This window comes from Myotis yumanensis, unplaced genomic scaffold, assembly GCF_028538775.1.
Source record: "Myotis yumanensis isolate MYYU_CA2020_CCGP unplaced genomic scaffold, mMyoYum1.0.hap1 SCAF_11, whole genome shotgun sequence".
Classification (NCBI taxonomy): domain Eukaryota; kingdom Metazoa; phylum Chordata; class Mammalia; order Chiroptera; family Vespertilionidae; genus Myotis; species Myotis yumanensis.
The window spans coordinates 69,725,943-69,740,180 of NW_027223762.1; the positions used below are offsets into that span (position 1 = coordinate 69,725,943).

General features: G+C 45.1%; 1 protein-coding gene across 6 annotated transcripts in view; it reads right to left on the reverse strand.

Moving 5' to 3' along the window:
• Positions 1–14,238, reverse strand: part of REV1 (REV1 DNA directed polymerase) — a 108,892-nt gene that overhangs the window by 46,744 nt on the left and 47,910 nt on the right. For all 6 annotated transcript variants that reach the window (XM_070429856.1, XM_070429855.1, XM_070429854.1 and 3 more), the window contains one exon: positions 8,415–8,583. In XM_070429856.1, coding sequence (XP_070285957.1) covers positions 8,415–8,583 — 169 coding nt within the window. The remainder of the gene's footprint in view (positions 1–8,414; positions 8,584–14,238) is intronic.

Genomic DNA, 14,238 nt, shown 5'->3' on the forward strand with positions numbered 1-14,238 from the left:
TAGAGTGTAAAAGGAAACAGTAGTGTGCTTTAAGCAAAAGAATTCCATCCTATGATACAATAGATACTGACATTTATTTTATATATTAAGACATGTGCCAACACTGATCCATTTCCACATGGGCCAATTCACCTATAACAAGCTTAATTAAATGGCAAACAGCAGACCCAAATAGGAGTCAGAAAATCTGGACTGAATCCTGCTGTTCTCAGGCAAAGTAGTTAACCTTATTAGCCTGCCTTCTCATATGTAAAATGAAGCAAACACACCCTAGCCAGTTGCTCAATGGTTAGAGGGTTGGCCTTAGGATGGGGGTCAAGGATTTGATTCTGGTCAAGGGCACATACCTCGGTTGTGGGCTCGATTCCTGGCCCAGTTAGGGCAAGCTCAGTAGGCAACCAGTTGATGTGTTTCTCTCTCTCACACATAGATGTTTCTCACCACACATTCCACTCTCTCTAAAAAATCAATGGAAAAAATATGCCAGGGTGAGGATTACCAAAAGCAAAACAAAATGAAGTAAACAGGCCACATAATCATGGTATCCAAAGTCAATTTAATCATTTAAAAGCAGATGATTAGGCTTGACTTCAAAATAAAATGCTATCCATAAAAGTGAACTTTAAAACTTACAACGGCCACAGTTACTTTTTCTATTTTACTACCTCTAGCTGCATTCAAGGCAAGAAAGAGCAGGCATAAAGAAAACAGCTGTAGCCAGAACCGGTTTGGCTCAGTGGATAGAGCGAAGGTTCAATTCCGGTCAAGGGCATGTACCTTGGTTGCGGGCACATCCCCAGTGGGGGGCGTGCAGGAGGCGGCTGATGGGTGTTTCTCTCTCATCGATGTTTCTAACTCTCTATGCCTCTCCCTTCCTCTCTGTAGAAAATCAATAAAACATGTTAAAAAAAAACCAAAAAACAGCTGTCATGAACCCCACCATTTTCTCAGCAAATCAACTCCTACCTGCTAAGAACCCTTTTCACCTCCACTCTCTTACTGTCCATGGAGTTACCCCATACCCTCCAAAGCCAGACTAAATATCCCTAGATCAAAATTTTAGCCCTAGCACAAGGACAGGACTGGAATGTCTGTATGCAACAACACACGCCTGATTCTGGAATGATCCTAACTTCTCATACTGAAAACTTCATAATTCCTTTTTGAGACACACAGCTAAAGGCCATGTTCATTAACCTTATATAATGAACAGATAGTGACTGTCATGAGAACACAGCACAAAGAACCAGTGAGAAGTTCTAGGAATGGACCTTCAGCAATCCTCAAAGATTTAAAAAATGCTTAATTTATAAAATACTAGTACACTTGGCTTTCTGGAAGCTAAATAGACTTTAAAATACACAGACACACACACACACACACACATACACACACATATATTTTATTGATTTCAGAGAGGAAGGCAGAGGGACAGAGAAACATCAATGACAAGGAAGAATCACTGATCAGCTGCCTCCTGCATGCTCCACACTGAGAATTGAGCCCACAACCTGGGCATTTGCCCCGACTGGGTATTGCATGATCATTTCCTGGTTCATAGGTCAATTCTCAACCACTGATTAGGCCAGCCTGGCTAAATGCACTTTTTTAAAAAAATGCTCTTTTAGCCGAAACCGGTTTGGCTCAATGGATGGAGCGTCGGCCTATGGACTGAAAGGTCCCGGGTTCGATTCCGGTCAAGGACATGTACCTGGGTTGTGGGCACATCCCCAGTAGGAGATGTGCAGGAGGCAGCTGATCAATGTTTCTCTCTCATCGATGTTTCTAACTCTCTATCTCTCTCCCTTCCCCTCTGTAAAAAAATCAATAAAATATATTTTTAAAAAAAAAATGCTCTTTTAACTTTTTGGACTTTATTAAGTAGAAGCCCAGCACACGAAATTGTGCGGCCCCACCAACCCACACGTGCCTCGCTGTGCCCACCCACCCGCCTGCCAGCCTTGCTGCGATGGGAGTCTGTGGGCCGCAGGGGAGGGACCGAGAGGTGCTCCATACACTTCATAGTGACCAGTTGTTTGGTCGTTACAGCATTACAACCACAGCCTTTTTATAATATAGACTAGAGGCCCGGTGCACAAAAATTTGTGCACTGGGGGGGGGGGGGGGGGTCCCTCAGCCTGGCCTGTGCCCTTTCGAAGTCTGGGACCCCTGTCAACTTAGGCCCACTCCCCAGGGGATCAGGCCTAAGCTTGCAGTCAGACATCCTTCTAGCAGCCAAGGAGCCCTCGGGAATGTCCGACTAAAGGCTTAGGCCCCCAAGGGATCAGGTCTAAACTGTTAGTTGGACATTCTTAGTGCTGCCATGGAGGTGGGAGAGGCTCCTGCCACCACCACTGTGCTGGCCAGCCATGAGCCAGCTTCTGGCTGAGTGGCACTCTCCATATGGAATTGCACTGACCACCAGGGGGCAGCTCCTGCATTGAGCATCTGCCCCCTGGTGGCAGTGCACATCAGAGCAACCGGTCATTCTGCCATTCAGTCAATGTGCATATTAGCCTTTTATTATTATTATACTAGAGGCCCGGTGCACAAAAATTTGTGCACTCGGTGGGGCGGGGGGGGGGGGGGGGGGGGGTCCCCCAGCCCGGCCTGTGCCCTCTCACAGTCTGGGACCCCTCGGGAGATAACGACCTGCTGGCTTAGGCCTGCTCCCGGGTGGCACAGGGCAGGCCCAATCCCTAGGTGCAGCCCCTGGTCAGGCTCAGAGCAGGGCCGATTGGGGAGTTGGGGCGCCGCCCCGTCATGCACAGAGCAGGGCGGATCGGGAAGTTGCAACACCACCCTCAGTCACGCTCAGGATAGACTGATTGGGGGTTGGGGCACCGCCCCGTTACACTCAAGGCAGGGTCAATGGGGAGGTTGCGGCACCACCCCGTCACGCACAGAGCAGGGCCGATCAGGGGGTTGGGGCGCTGCCCCCTGTCACTCACAGAGCAGGGCCAATCAGGGGGTTGGGGCGCTGCCCCCTGTCACTAACAGAGCAAGGGTCCATCAGGGGGGTTGGGGCGCTGCCCCCTGTCACTCACAGAGCAGGGCCCATCAGGGGGTTGAGGAGCTCCCCGCTGTCACTCACAGAGTAGGGCCGATAAGGGAGCTGGGACACCGCCCCCTGTCACACACAGAGCAGGGCGGATCAAGGGGTTGGGACGCTGCACCTTGTCACACTCAGGGCAGGGCCAATGGGGAGGTTATGGCTCTACCCTGTCACACACAGAGCAAGGCCCGTGGAGGGGGATTGGGGCGCCACCCTCTATTACCCACAGAACAGGGCCGATCAGGGGGTTGGGGCGCCACCACTGTCACACTCAGGGCAGGGCCGATGGAGAGGTTATGGTTCTACCCTGTCACACACAGAGCAGGGCCCGTGGGGGCAGGGGGTTGGGGCGCCTCACCCTGTCACACACAGAGCAGGGCTGATCAGGGGGTTGGTGCGCTGCACCCTGTCACACACAGAGCCGCAGGGCAATCGGGGGATTGGGGAGCTCCCCCCTATCAGGCACAGAGCAGGGCTGATCAGGAGGTCTGGGCGCTGCCCCCTGTCACGCTGATCCCGGTGCCGGGAGCCTTGCTGCTCCGCTGATCCCAGTGCCGGGAGCCTTGCTGCTCCGCTGATCCCGGTGCCGGGAGGCATATTACCCTTTTACTATATAGGATAGAGGCCTGGTGCACAGGTAGGGGCCGGCTGGTTTGCCCTGAAGGGTGTCCTGGATCAGGGTGGGGGTCCCCACTGGGGTGCCTGGCCAGGCTGGCTGAGGGGCTGAGGGCTGTTTTCCCGCTGGCAGTTGACTAAAAGCTCCCAACTGCTCCTTGTTTTCTTTTTTTTATTCTGGGCCAGCTTTAGCTCTGAGGCCTCGCTGCTGAAAACATGGATACAATGTTGCGGTCCGGGGCTGACTGAAAGCCGGTTTTGTTTAGCTTCTTATTTGCAACATAGTAATAGTTGCTTAGAGTTGCAGTTGAGAGGCCGGCAAGTGAGGCGGGGAACGTTGGAGTCCGCAGTTCCTGGAGGAAGCAAGTCTCCCTGCTCGCTTCAGTGCATGGCTGCCGGCCGCCATCTTGGCTGAGTTAATTTGCATAAGGATACGCTGATTAGCCAATGGGAAGGGTAGCGGTCGTACGCCAATTACCATGTTTCTCTTTTATTAGTGTAGATAGGATGTCCCTATTTTCCCCCTTTTGCCCCCTCTACCCAGCTCTTGCCCCCCACTTCTCTCTGGCCATCACCATACTGTTGTTTGTGTCCATGGGTTGTGCATATATTTTCTTTGGCTAATCCCTTCTTTAAATTCACTTCTTTAAATTTGTATTTTCAGATAAGTGCTTATAACTGCACTATTATATATTTTCTATTATATCATTTAGAATTAAGATATTTTGTAATTGAACCCTTGTAAATTTTAGCGCAATAAATTATGCTAAAAGCAATTAGGAGATTTTTCATGTAATGCAGATACATTTCAATTAATATTTTATTTTTAATTTTTAAATATTTTAATTTGAAATAATCTCATACATGTAAAAAAACTATAAAATACTACAGCATATTATATGTACCCTTCACCCAATTTCTTAGGTGTTAATAATTTAAACATAACCATTATACAACTAACAAATTTTTTTTGTTAGTTGCATTATGAGAATATATTTTTCTTATAATCTCTTTAATGTTACTTAATCCATTTACTTTGTTTTTGTTAATCTTCACCCAAGGATATTTTTCCATTGAATTTTAGAGAGAGTGAAGGGAAAGGGAGACACATTGATTGATTGCCTCCTGCACATGCTCTGATAGGGACTGGGGATCAAGCCAGCAACTGAGGTCCATGTCCTTGACTGGAATCGAACCTGGGACCCTTCAGTCCACGGGCTAATGCTCTATCCACTGAGCAAAACAGGCTGAAGCTTAATTCATTTACTTTTAATCTATATGTGTCTTTATATTTAAAGTGGGTTTTGTTTTTGATTCACCCTCATAATCTGTCCTTTAATTGGTACATTTATGCCACTGACTTTAAGAGTGCTTACTGATAGAGTTACTACCATATCAGGCAGCTTCTGGGTCTTCTGGGTCTTGCCCTGCCTTGCCTTTTTTTTCTTTTTTTCTAAGACATTTCAATTCATTTAAAAGAAGCCAATATACAGGATATAAAGGGTATGATATTTACAACAGTACAGTAAATAGGTTGGTTTCCCGGTAGGATCAGTAGTCTTTCAGTGATTATTAACCTCCCTTCCCCTTGATGCTCGACCCAGCTGGCAGACAAACAGCAACAATGGGGTGGGATGGGACTGCAGGATAGAAAGTCTCCCTGAAGGGATTAAAAAGCACGTAGATGCTAAAATGTCCACAAAGGGGTCTTGGGGGTGAGGGGTGCCTCTGCCTCATTCCTTTGCGGGCTTGGCAGCAGGAATGCTGAGGGATTTGCCCCAAACTAACACACGGCCCACCCTGAGCCTGTAAATCTTTCACCCAGCCAGGGCCTGGAGGAGCAGCCCAGGCCGTGGGCACAGCCAGGACTGTGGACATTTCATGGCCTTTCCACTCCCACTCCAGCTGCCTCACAACTCTGCACTGCTCCCCTCGCCCACCTCCCCCGTCACCCCATCAGGTCGCCGTGCACAGCAGGGGACACTGGTTTTCCCATGCCCATTGGGAACTGGCTGTTTCTGTCTTCTGGAATAAAAAGGTTCCTGTGGGTCGGGTAAGGTCTCTGTTTGGCAGGAAGTTCTGAAACAGAGCTACTGACCACACCCACGTCCTCTGGGCATGGAACAGATTGGGGCCCTGGGAGATCATCTCTCCAGCAGAACTGAAGGGAAGACAGTGTGTACCCTTCTGTCCCTCACCCTTCACATGCCCAGAACCATCAGTGTCACACTTCCTAATTCCTATCACTGTATTTCATTAGTTCCATACTGTTTTACTAATCATGAATCTAAACAGATTGGTTCAAAAGGAGATCCTTCTATTTTTAAAGTAGCTGGGGCTTCTGGGGGAAGGCCTTGCCTTGTAGCTTGGACCCACTGATGGGCAGTTCCGGGCCTCAAGGCAAGACCCGCTGCTGGGGACGGGCTTTGCCTTGCAGCCCGGACCCCTGATGGTCGGTTTCAAGGTGCAAGGCAAGACCCACTGCTGGGGGCAGGCTTTGCCTTGCAGACTGGACCCGCTGATGGGCGATTCTTGGGCCTCAAGGCAAGACCCGCTGCTGGGGGCAGGCTTTGCCTAACAGCCCGACCCCCACTGATGGGGGTCCCCACTGGGATGCCTGGCCAGTCTGGGTGAGGGACTGAGGGCCGTTTTCAGGCTGGTGGGTGACTGAAGCTCCCAACATCTCCTTTTTTTCTTTTTTTTTTATTCTGGGATTTATTTACCTTGTACAGCTATCACTGGAGCTGAGAGCCGGCTTTAGCTCTGAGGCTCGGCTTTAGCTCTGAGGCTCGGCTCCAGCTCTGAGACCTCAGCTGCTCAAAGCAGGTATCTGGGCTTTGATTAGCTTCTATAATTGAAACACTGTTGCAACTCCAGCTCTGAGGCCCTGCTGGCTGAAAGAAGGTTTCTGGGGATTGTTTAGCTTCTATAATTGCAACACAGTTGCTTAGAGTGCAGCTCAGAGCTGGGCAGCAGCAGGTGGGGAACGGTGGCTTCCTCCATCACTGGAGCAAGCAAGCCTCCTGTTCGCTTCAGCTGCCTGGCTGCTGGCCGCCATCTTGGTTGGCAGTTAATTTGCATATCGCCCTGATTAGCCAATGGGAAGAGTGTTGGAAGTACGGTTAATTACCATGTTTGTCTATTATTAGATATAATACTTGCTAATGTTTTTCGAATTAAAAACAAAACAAAACAGTTTCTCCTTATATATTATGCCTTTACAATGTGCCAGGCATTGTGCTAGTTTACATAAATTATTTCTAGTTCTCACATAACCATAGCAGGCAAGTATCAGCCTTCTTTTACAAGTGAGAAACTCAAGTTCAGAATGACTACAGAATTCTTCCCCAAGTCACACAAGATGACAGGCATGCCAATTCCTGTGTTCAGATGTGAACCCAGGTGTGTCTCCAGAGCCCAGGCACAGGCTTTCCCACTATGCTATGCTGCCTCCCACTGAATCTGTGCTGTTACATCTGCTACACAAAGGAACTGAGCACAACTCAATCTGCTGAATACATTTATGGAAAGTGTCAAAACTAGTGAAGCTTAGGATTTTTTTAAAAGCTTGGAATTGACTGAAAAAAACAAAGTTTGTTTCATTAGAACTCCATAATTTAATCTGACCATTCTTTTATATAATAACTAGAGGCCCAGTGCATGAAATTCATGCACGGGTGGGGTCCCTAGGCCTGGCCGGCGATCAGGGCTTATAAGGGTTGTCTTGTCCAGTCCCAATTGGGGCCAGGCTGGCCGGGGCCTGCTGGATGGGGTATGCCGAACGGGGGAAGAGACTGGGGGAGGGACCACAGGAGGTTTGTCAGATGGGGGGAGGTTAGCTGGCTGTGGAAGGTTGGCTGTGGGAGCACACTGACCACCAGGGGAAAGCTCCTTCGTTGAGTGTCTGCCCCCTGGTGGTCAGTGCGCATCATAGCAACTGGTTGACCAGTCGTTCAGTCGTAACAGTCGCTTAGGCTTTTATATATATAGACTAGAGGCCCAGCACGTGAAATCGCGCCAGTCGTTATGGCCACAGGCCTTTTATAATATGGACTAGAGGCCCAATGCACGAAATTCATGCAAGGGGCTCAGCCCTCGCAGCCAAGGTGGCTTGCCTCGGCCCTCACAGCCCCGGCTTCATCCGGAATGTCATCCGGAAGGTCGTTCAGCTGTCCAGTCTAATTAGCATTATTACGCTTTCATTATTATAGATAGATTATAATCTATTCATACATAAAGTTATTATTTTAATCCTTTAACTTTCAACTTTCATAAATCTAGCAATCACTCATATATAATATTATAGTTTTAAAATATAAATCACCTAAGTATGGCTCATTACCAAAGTTCCAAATGACATATTTAAACTTAAGAAGTTAATATGAATAGCCATCACTGATTTACAGCACACCAATTCCAAACAGGGAACACTGCCTAGCCCATAATAGGTGCATAAATATTTGCCAGTGAATAACTTGCTTAGTCAACCTTCTCCTATCACCACCTCCTGCTGCTTACTGGCTGATTGCCCCTAATTCCTGGTAGCTGAGGTTCCAAGAACATGAATGTAGTACTTTTAATAGGATGTCAAATCCTAGGCCACCTGAATTATCAACGTGAAGTTAGAGTATAGTAGTGTTCTTTAAGACATTAATTACTTTTCACACTTAAGAGGCAATGTAAATATCTATAAGAGAAATAAAATGTATTCCAATTTTTAAACCTTATTAAAAATTACACTTACCTTTCCACAATCCATTCTGGCCGAATTACTTTTTCCCCCTTCAATTCTTTAATTTTGGCAGTAGGAAGATTTGTGGCAATAATGTGTGTTGTTTTGGACCTGGAATAATACACATGGTACTGTCCTCCATGCAACATCATTAGCCTTCTCAATTCCTCAGCAGAAGGATCTGTAAAGTTAATATTAATATATTATGAGGTTTATATATAAGAAAATAGAGTCCTAGCTGAATAAATCCTAGAACAAGCCATTCAGAGAGTATATGACTGGTTCACTTTCTCCTTGGCTGTGTTGCCAGTAAACAAACTTGGGAGGTAAATCACAAGGTGATAAAGCTATTTTGCCTTAGCACATCCTCTTCCCCTGGTTGCTAGAGACGGTCAATCAACACAAAAACATCTACTGCTAAGAGGTGCCTAGAAGAGCAAATAGGGACCTCACGTAATAATCAAATAATAATAATAGAGCAAATATTTTTAAACTTTTGATCACATTTAGCTGTATGACCTTGATATTGGTATCTTGTTTTTTTAAAAAACTGACAACTATAAAGTCATTTATGAATCAATTTATAGAAATTCCAATTAATCTTACAGCTCTTTCAGAACACAACAGGTCCTCGAATAGCAACATTTTGTTATGGCATTAATGAGATGCCATAAGAACTGAAATTTCGTTTCTATCAATCAGTACATTGTAAAATTGGTTATATGTCATTTCACTGAAAGTCAACAGAACCTATTGATTACATTCAGTGATGACTTACTATAACACAATAGTCAGCTATACAGAAGATAAATTAAACACTGCAGACCGAGAAACAGTGCATATTTTTCAACTGTTTCAAAATATTTTATTCAATACAACTATTAAAAATATCTTAAAACAAAAATGAATGTAGTTTACGTTTTCCTACTAAAAAAATGTCTGACTCACTAGTCTGTTATAATGGGCATTTAATACTAGCAATTAAACTAATTATTTTCAATAGCTTTTCTATTTCTTTCACCTATTATCCTAATGAAAGCTCTAAATCACACCTCCCCTAGCAACAGCTGTGCCCTGGGTGGTGGTGTGTAGGGGAGGGTGGGGGGAGAGTCACAGGAGGCTTATGTATCTACTTTGTTGTTCAAGCAACAGATTTTCCATTAGCCCAAATAATATAGGTCCAAGTATTTAGATGAATACCTTTCTTTTATATATGTGTGTGTGTGTGTGTGTGTGTGTGTGTATGTATTTATTGATTTCAGAGAGGAAGGGAGAGGAAGAGAGAGATAGAAACATCAGCTTAACCGGTTTGGCTCAGAGGATAGAGTGTCGGCCTTCGGACTCAAGGGTCCCAGGTTTGATTCCGGTCAAGGGCATGTACCTTGGTTGCGGGCACATCCCCAGTGGGAGATGTGCAGGAGGCAGCTGATCGATGTTTCTCTCTCATCGATGTTTCTAACTCTCTCTCTCTCCCCCTTCCTCTCTGTAAAAAATCAATAGGATGTGTTTGGAAAAAAAAAATCTTCTTACAAATTAATCTATACTTTTTCTAAACCAACTGAGTTAAATGACTGAAACAGCAGGGGGCTGCCAGGAACACATTGTCTTTGCATACACATGCTTGAAACACACTCTTCCCTCTACTAGTTGCTCTTTGAAATCTAATTACTACATTAATTTGAAACTGGAAAACCTGGAGAGTTCATTGTCCTTGTTTTTTTCATTGTTCTTTTATGGGATGAAGTTAAGGGGGCTCATTAAATTTCAATATATGCCTTGAGACTCTTTCCCTAAACTCTAAAAAAAATGGTGGGAGAAGACAATACATATGCTGATACATGGTGGCTCGAACTTGCAAACAAAACTGGAACTACCCATAGCGCACGATGGACAGCAGCCAGCAACCACTCCATCAACCCAAACAGCCTGTTATGCAGCTGGTGGCCACCCTTAAGACTGTTTTTTGAAACTTTTAAAATAGTATCTCTCTTTGACTCTATTTCTTCAGCAACCGAACATACTCCCAAATTATAAGTTCAAAAGAATATAAATAATAGCTCTAAACATTTGCCTAATAAATTTAACACCCTTCTTTAATTCAGATGTATGTTAGAGAAAAATGTTTATGAGATAGTACTGAACAGTATGAAATCTATATGACACTAAAAGTTGTGTGACAGCCAAGCCGGTGTGGCTCAGTGATTGAGAATCGACCTCTGAACCACAAAGTCACAGTTGATTCCCAGTCAGGGCACATGCCCAGGTTGCGGGCTCGATGTGCAGAAGGTAGCTGATCAATGATTTTCTCTCATCATTAATGTTTCTATCTCTTTCCCTCTCCTTTCCTCCCTGAAATAAAAAAAAAAAATTGTTAAAGTTGTGTGACATACACAAGGAACCCTATCCCTGCAATCTACTACACCAGTTACTTTTCTTCATAGTACTGATAATCTAAAATTACCTTGTCTATTTATTTACTTATTGTCAGGTTTCACCCCAGAACATATGCTCCTTGAGGACAGGAACCTTGTCTTACTTCCATGTATCTGGCACAAAGCAGGTGCTCAGTAAATATCTACTGAATTCACTGAGATCCACAATGCTTCACAGACTCTCGCCTGAAATATTTACTCAGTCTCTTAACCCCTAGAGTGCCGGGGAGTGCGATCGCGCTCCTCCTGTCTTTCACCAAAAGTGCCGGGAGCCCTATCGCGCTCCTCCTGCAGTGTCACTATTAGATGCTAGTAGTTCACTCTTTATTGACAAATGGCACCTAAGTGCAGATTACTTATGATGCTGAATGTCTGTAGTTCTAAAATTGACCACTGGCATTTATCTGCCTAATTTTTTACAGGTACTATGATTTTATGAAGTTTACTCAGATTTTGTAGCCCTAAAGCTTCAAAATGGCGACCAGTTCTAAGTCTGCTTTTATTAGTGATGATGATATTGCTAAATATGTCAATTCTTGCTGTGAAGATGATGATTTTGTGGAAGATATTGGAGAAGGGTGTCCCTCTATTTTAACATATGTTTTGTTCAAATTTTTTTCTAGTATTTCATAATACAATCAGCAAACAATATATGTCAAAGATGAAAACAAATGTAGTAAAAGTTTCCTTAAGTTTTTGAATATGTAACTTCATTTACTTGCGATTGATAATTTTTTTCCTAAACTGCTGTAAAATCAGCAAAAATGCCTTGGCAATTTTAGCATAGTTCCTAGGATATTGGTTGGCACTCAAAGGGTTAAAAATTAGGCCAGACAGCAGACTCCAAAGTGAGACTGACTGAATTAAAATCCTAGCTATGGACCTCAGGCAAGTTACTTAACTTCCTAGTTACTTAACTTCCTAGGCCCCAGTTTTCTCATATGTAAACTGGGGATAGAAACAGCTGTTGTGGGATCTAAAAGAGCCAAAAATTATCAATTGCTAAAAAAGGGCCATACACATAGTAAGAACAGCATGTCAGCTATCACCAGTATTATTATTATTACTAGTGGCCCGATGCACGAAATCCGTGGACATTAAAAGGGAATTAATTAGAGGATATATTTTAATATTGCTATTTTGTTTCCCTCTCTCCATCCCAGTATCTCCCAGTCTCCTTGTTTTTCTCAACAGTCCTCCAGGCCTCCCTGCCTCCCTCTTCTTCTTTCCCGGCTGGGAGGGGGTGGGGCCAGTGGGGGCAGCTCCACCCTCTGCCCATCCAAGGGCCTCATTCTCAGAGAGGCTCTGAGAGCAAACTGGGAGGGAGGGAAAGAAAGGGAGAAAAGGCTGTGAGCTAGTGAGCACTGTGTGTGTCTGTGTGTATTTGGTTGTGAGTGGGAGAGCCGGCCCCGCCTCCCCCAGCCCCCGCCTCGCTGCCACAAGTCCCAAACCACCAGAGCCTGCTGTGGGTGCAGCCTGGGCATTGGGACAAGCCTTCGGTCATTTTTGGTGTGATGGACCCTGGCTCTTTATATATATATACACTAGAGGCCAGGTGCATGGAATTCGTGAACTGGGGGGTGGGGAGGAATGTGTCCCTCAGCCCAGCCTGCACCCTCTCCAATCTGGAACCCCTTGAGAGATGTCCAACTGCCCATTTAGGGATGAGCAGTCGGACATCCCTCTCACAATCCAGGACTGCTGGTTCCCAACCGCTCACCTGCCTGCCAGCCTGATCAATGTCTAACTGCTCCCCTGCGGGCCCAATTGCCCCTAACTGCCCTCCCCTGCTTGCCTGGTCGCCCCTAACTGCCCTCCCTTGCCAGCCTGGTCCCCCTCAACTGCCCTCCCCTGCAGGCCTGGTCCCTCCCAACTGCCCTCCCCTGCTGGCCTGATTGCCCACAACTGCCCTCCCCTGATGGCCATCTTGTGTCCACATGGGGGCAGCCATTTTGACCACAAGGTGGCAGCCATCTTGTGTGTTGGAGTGATGGTCAATGTTCGTATTACCTCTTTCTTAGATAGGATAGATAACTAGAGGCCCGGTGCACGAATTTGTGCATGGGTGGGGTCCCTTGGCCTGGCCAGCGATTGAGGCCTATCAGAGGGGCCGGCCAGCCAGGGGGATGGACCCCAAGACGTTGGTCGGTTGGGGGCGTGGTAGGGGCCACGGGAGTTTGGCCGGCTGGGGTTGGCTGTGGGAGCACACTGACCACCAGAGGGCAGTTCTGCATTAAGCATCTGCCCCCTGGTGATCAGTGCGTGTCATAGCGACTGGTCGACCGGTAATTCTGGTCATTCAGTTGTAACGGTCACCTAGGCTTTTATATATATAGATTACTATTATTATTATCTCTTATTCCAAAGCAGGAAGATAGTAGGAACTTCAGGGCTGCTCTCTTTTTTTTTCAATCCAAATCTCACCTACAAGTCCTTCTCTTGATGCCCACCCTTGCGTACATTTTCCTTCTAGAATGTCCTGAATGTACTATATTGGCAACCATAAGAGAATAAAAAACCAATTCAGGGAAATTCTATATTCTCTAAATCTTTACAATCTTTACACTAGAGAATTTCACAACTAAAAAAACTTTTTGAGATCTAATAAATATTTCATTTCCCACACTGGTAATATATGAGATTAATCAAGTTAAACCAATTCAAATAAAAATTAACATTCCTCAAACCTCATTCCACATTCTCACTATACATACTATCTTTAAATACATTAGAGTATAAAAAAGGTAACTGCATCACCAAAAAAAAAATCACCACCACAGATTATCACTGACATTTTGGTGAAGATCCTTTAAGTAAAACAGTGATTCTGTGGCTCCCAAAGATGATTTTATAGTGGTGGGGTGGAGTGGGCCTGGGGTGGGGTGGGGATATAACATTGGTTCTAAAATAGAATATTAAAGGGACTTGTGGCAATCAAATTTTTTCCTTGCAGCTCTACTAAATTTTTAAACATGTAAATTATTGTTTATTAGTAAAGTTTCTTATAAATGGCATCAATTTTAGTTACATTAACAAGTCAAAACCTGGAGAGATTAAGGTAACTTTCCAAAGTCACACACAGCTAGTGGGCCAGCCACAATTCAGGTGCCGGTCTATCTCCCCCAAAACTTATACTTGATCAGCCTTAACATGATGCAACTCTGAATGCAATGTCTGCTTTCCAGTTGCAGGTTAACAATGAAAAGTCTTTGGGGATATGACTCATCTCACTTAGCCTGTTTCCAAATTGACTAAATGAAAGGCTAGACTAGGTATTTAAGATCCTTTACACAGCTGTTGTACAATTTCTATGCACTAAAAATATTATCTCCAGCAAACAAAATTTGCAGACTATTTCAAAAGTTTGTGAGAGAAAGCAAAGCAAGTCACATCACACCCAATTT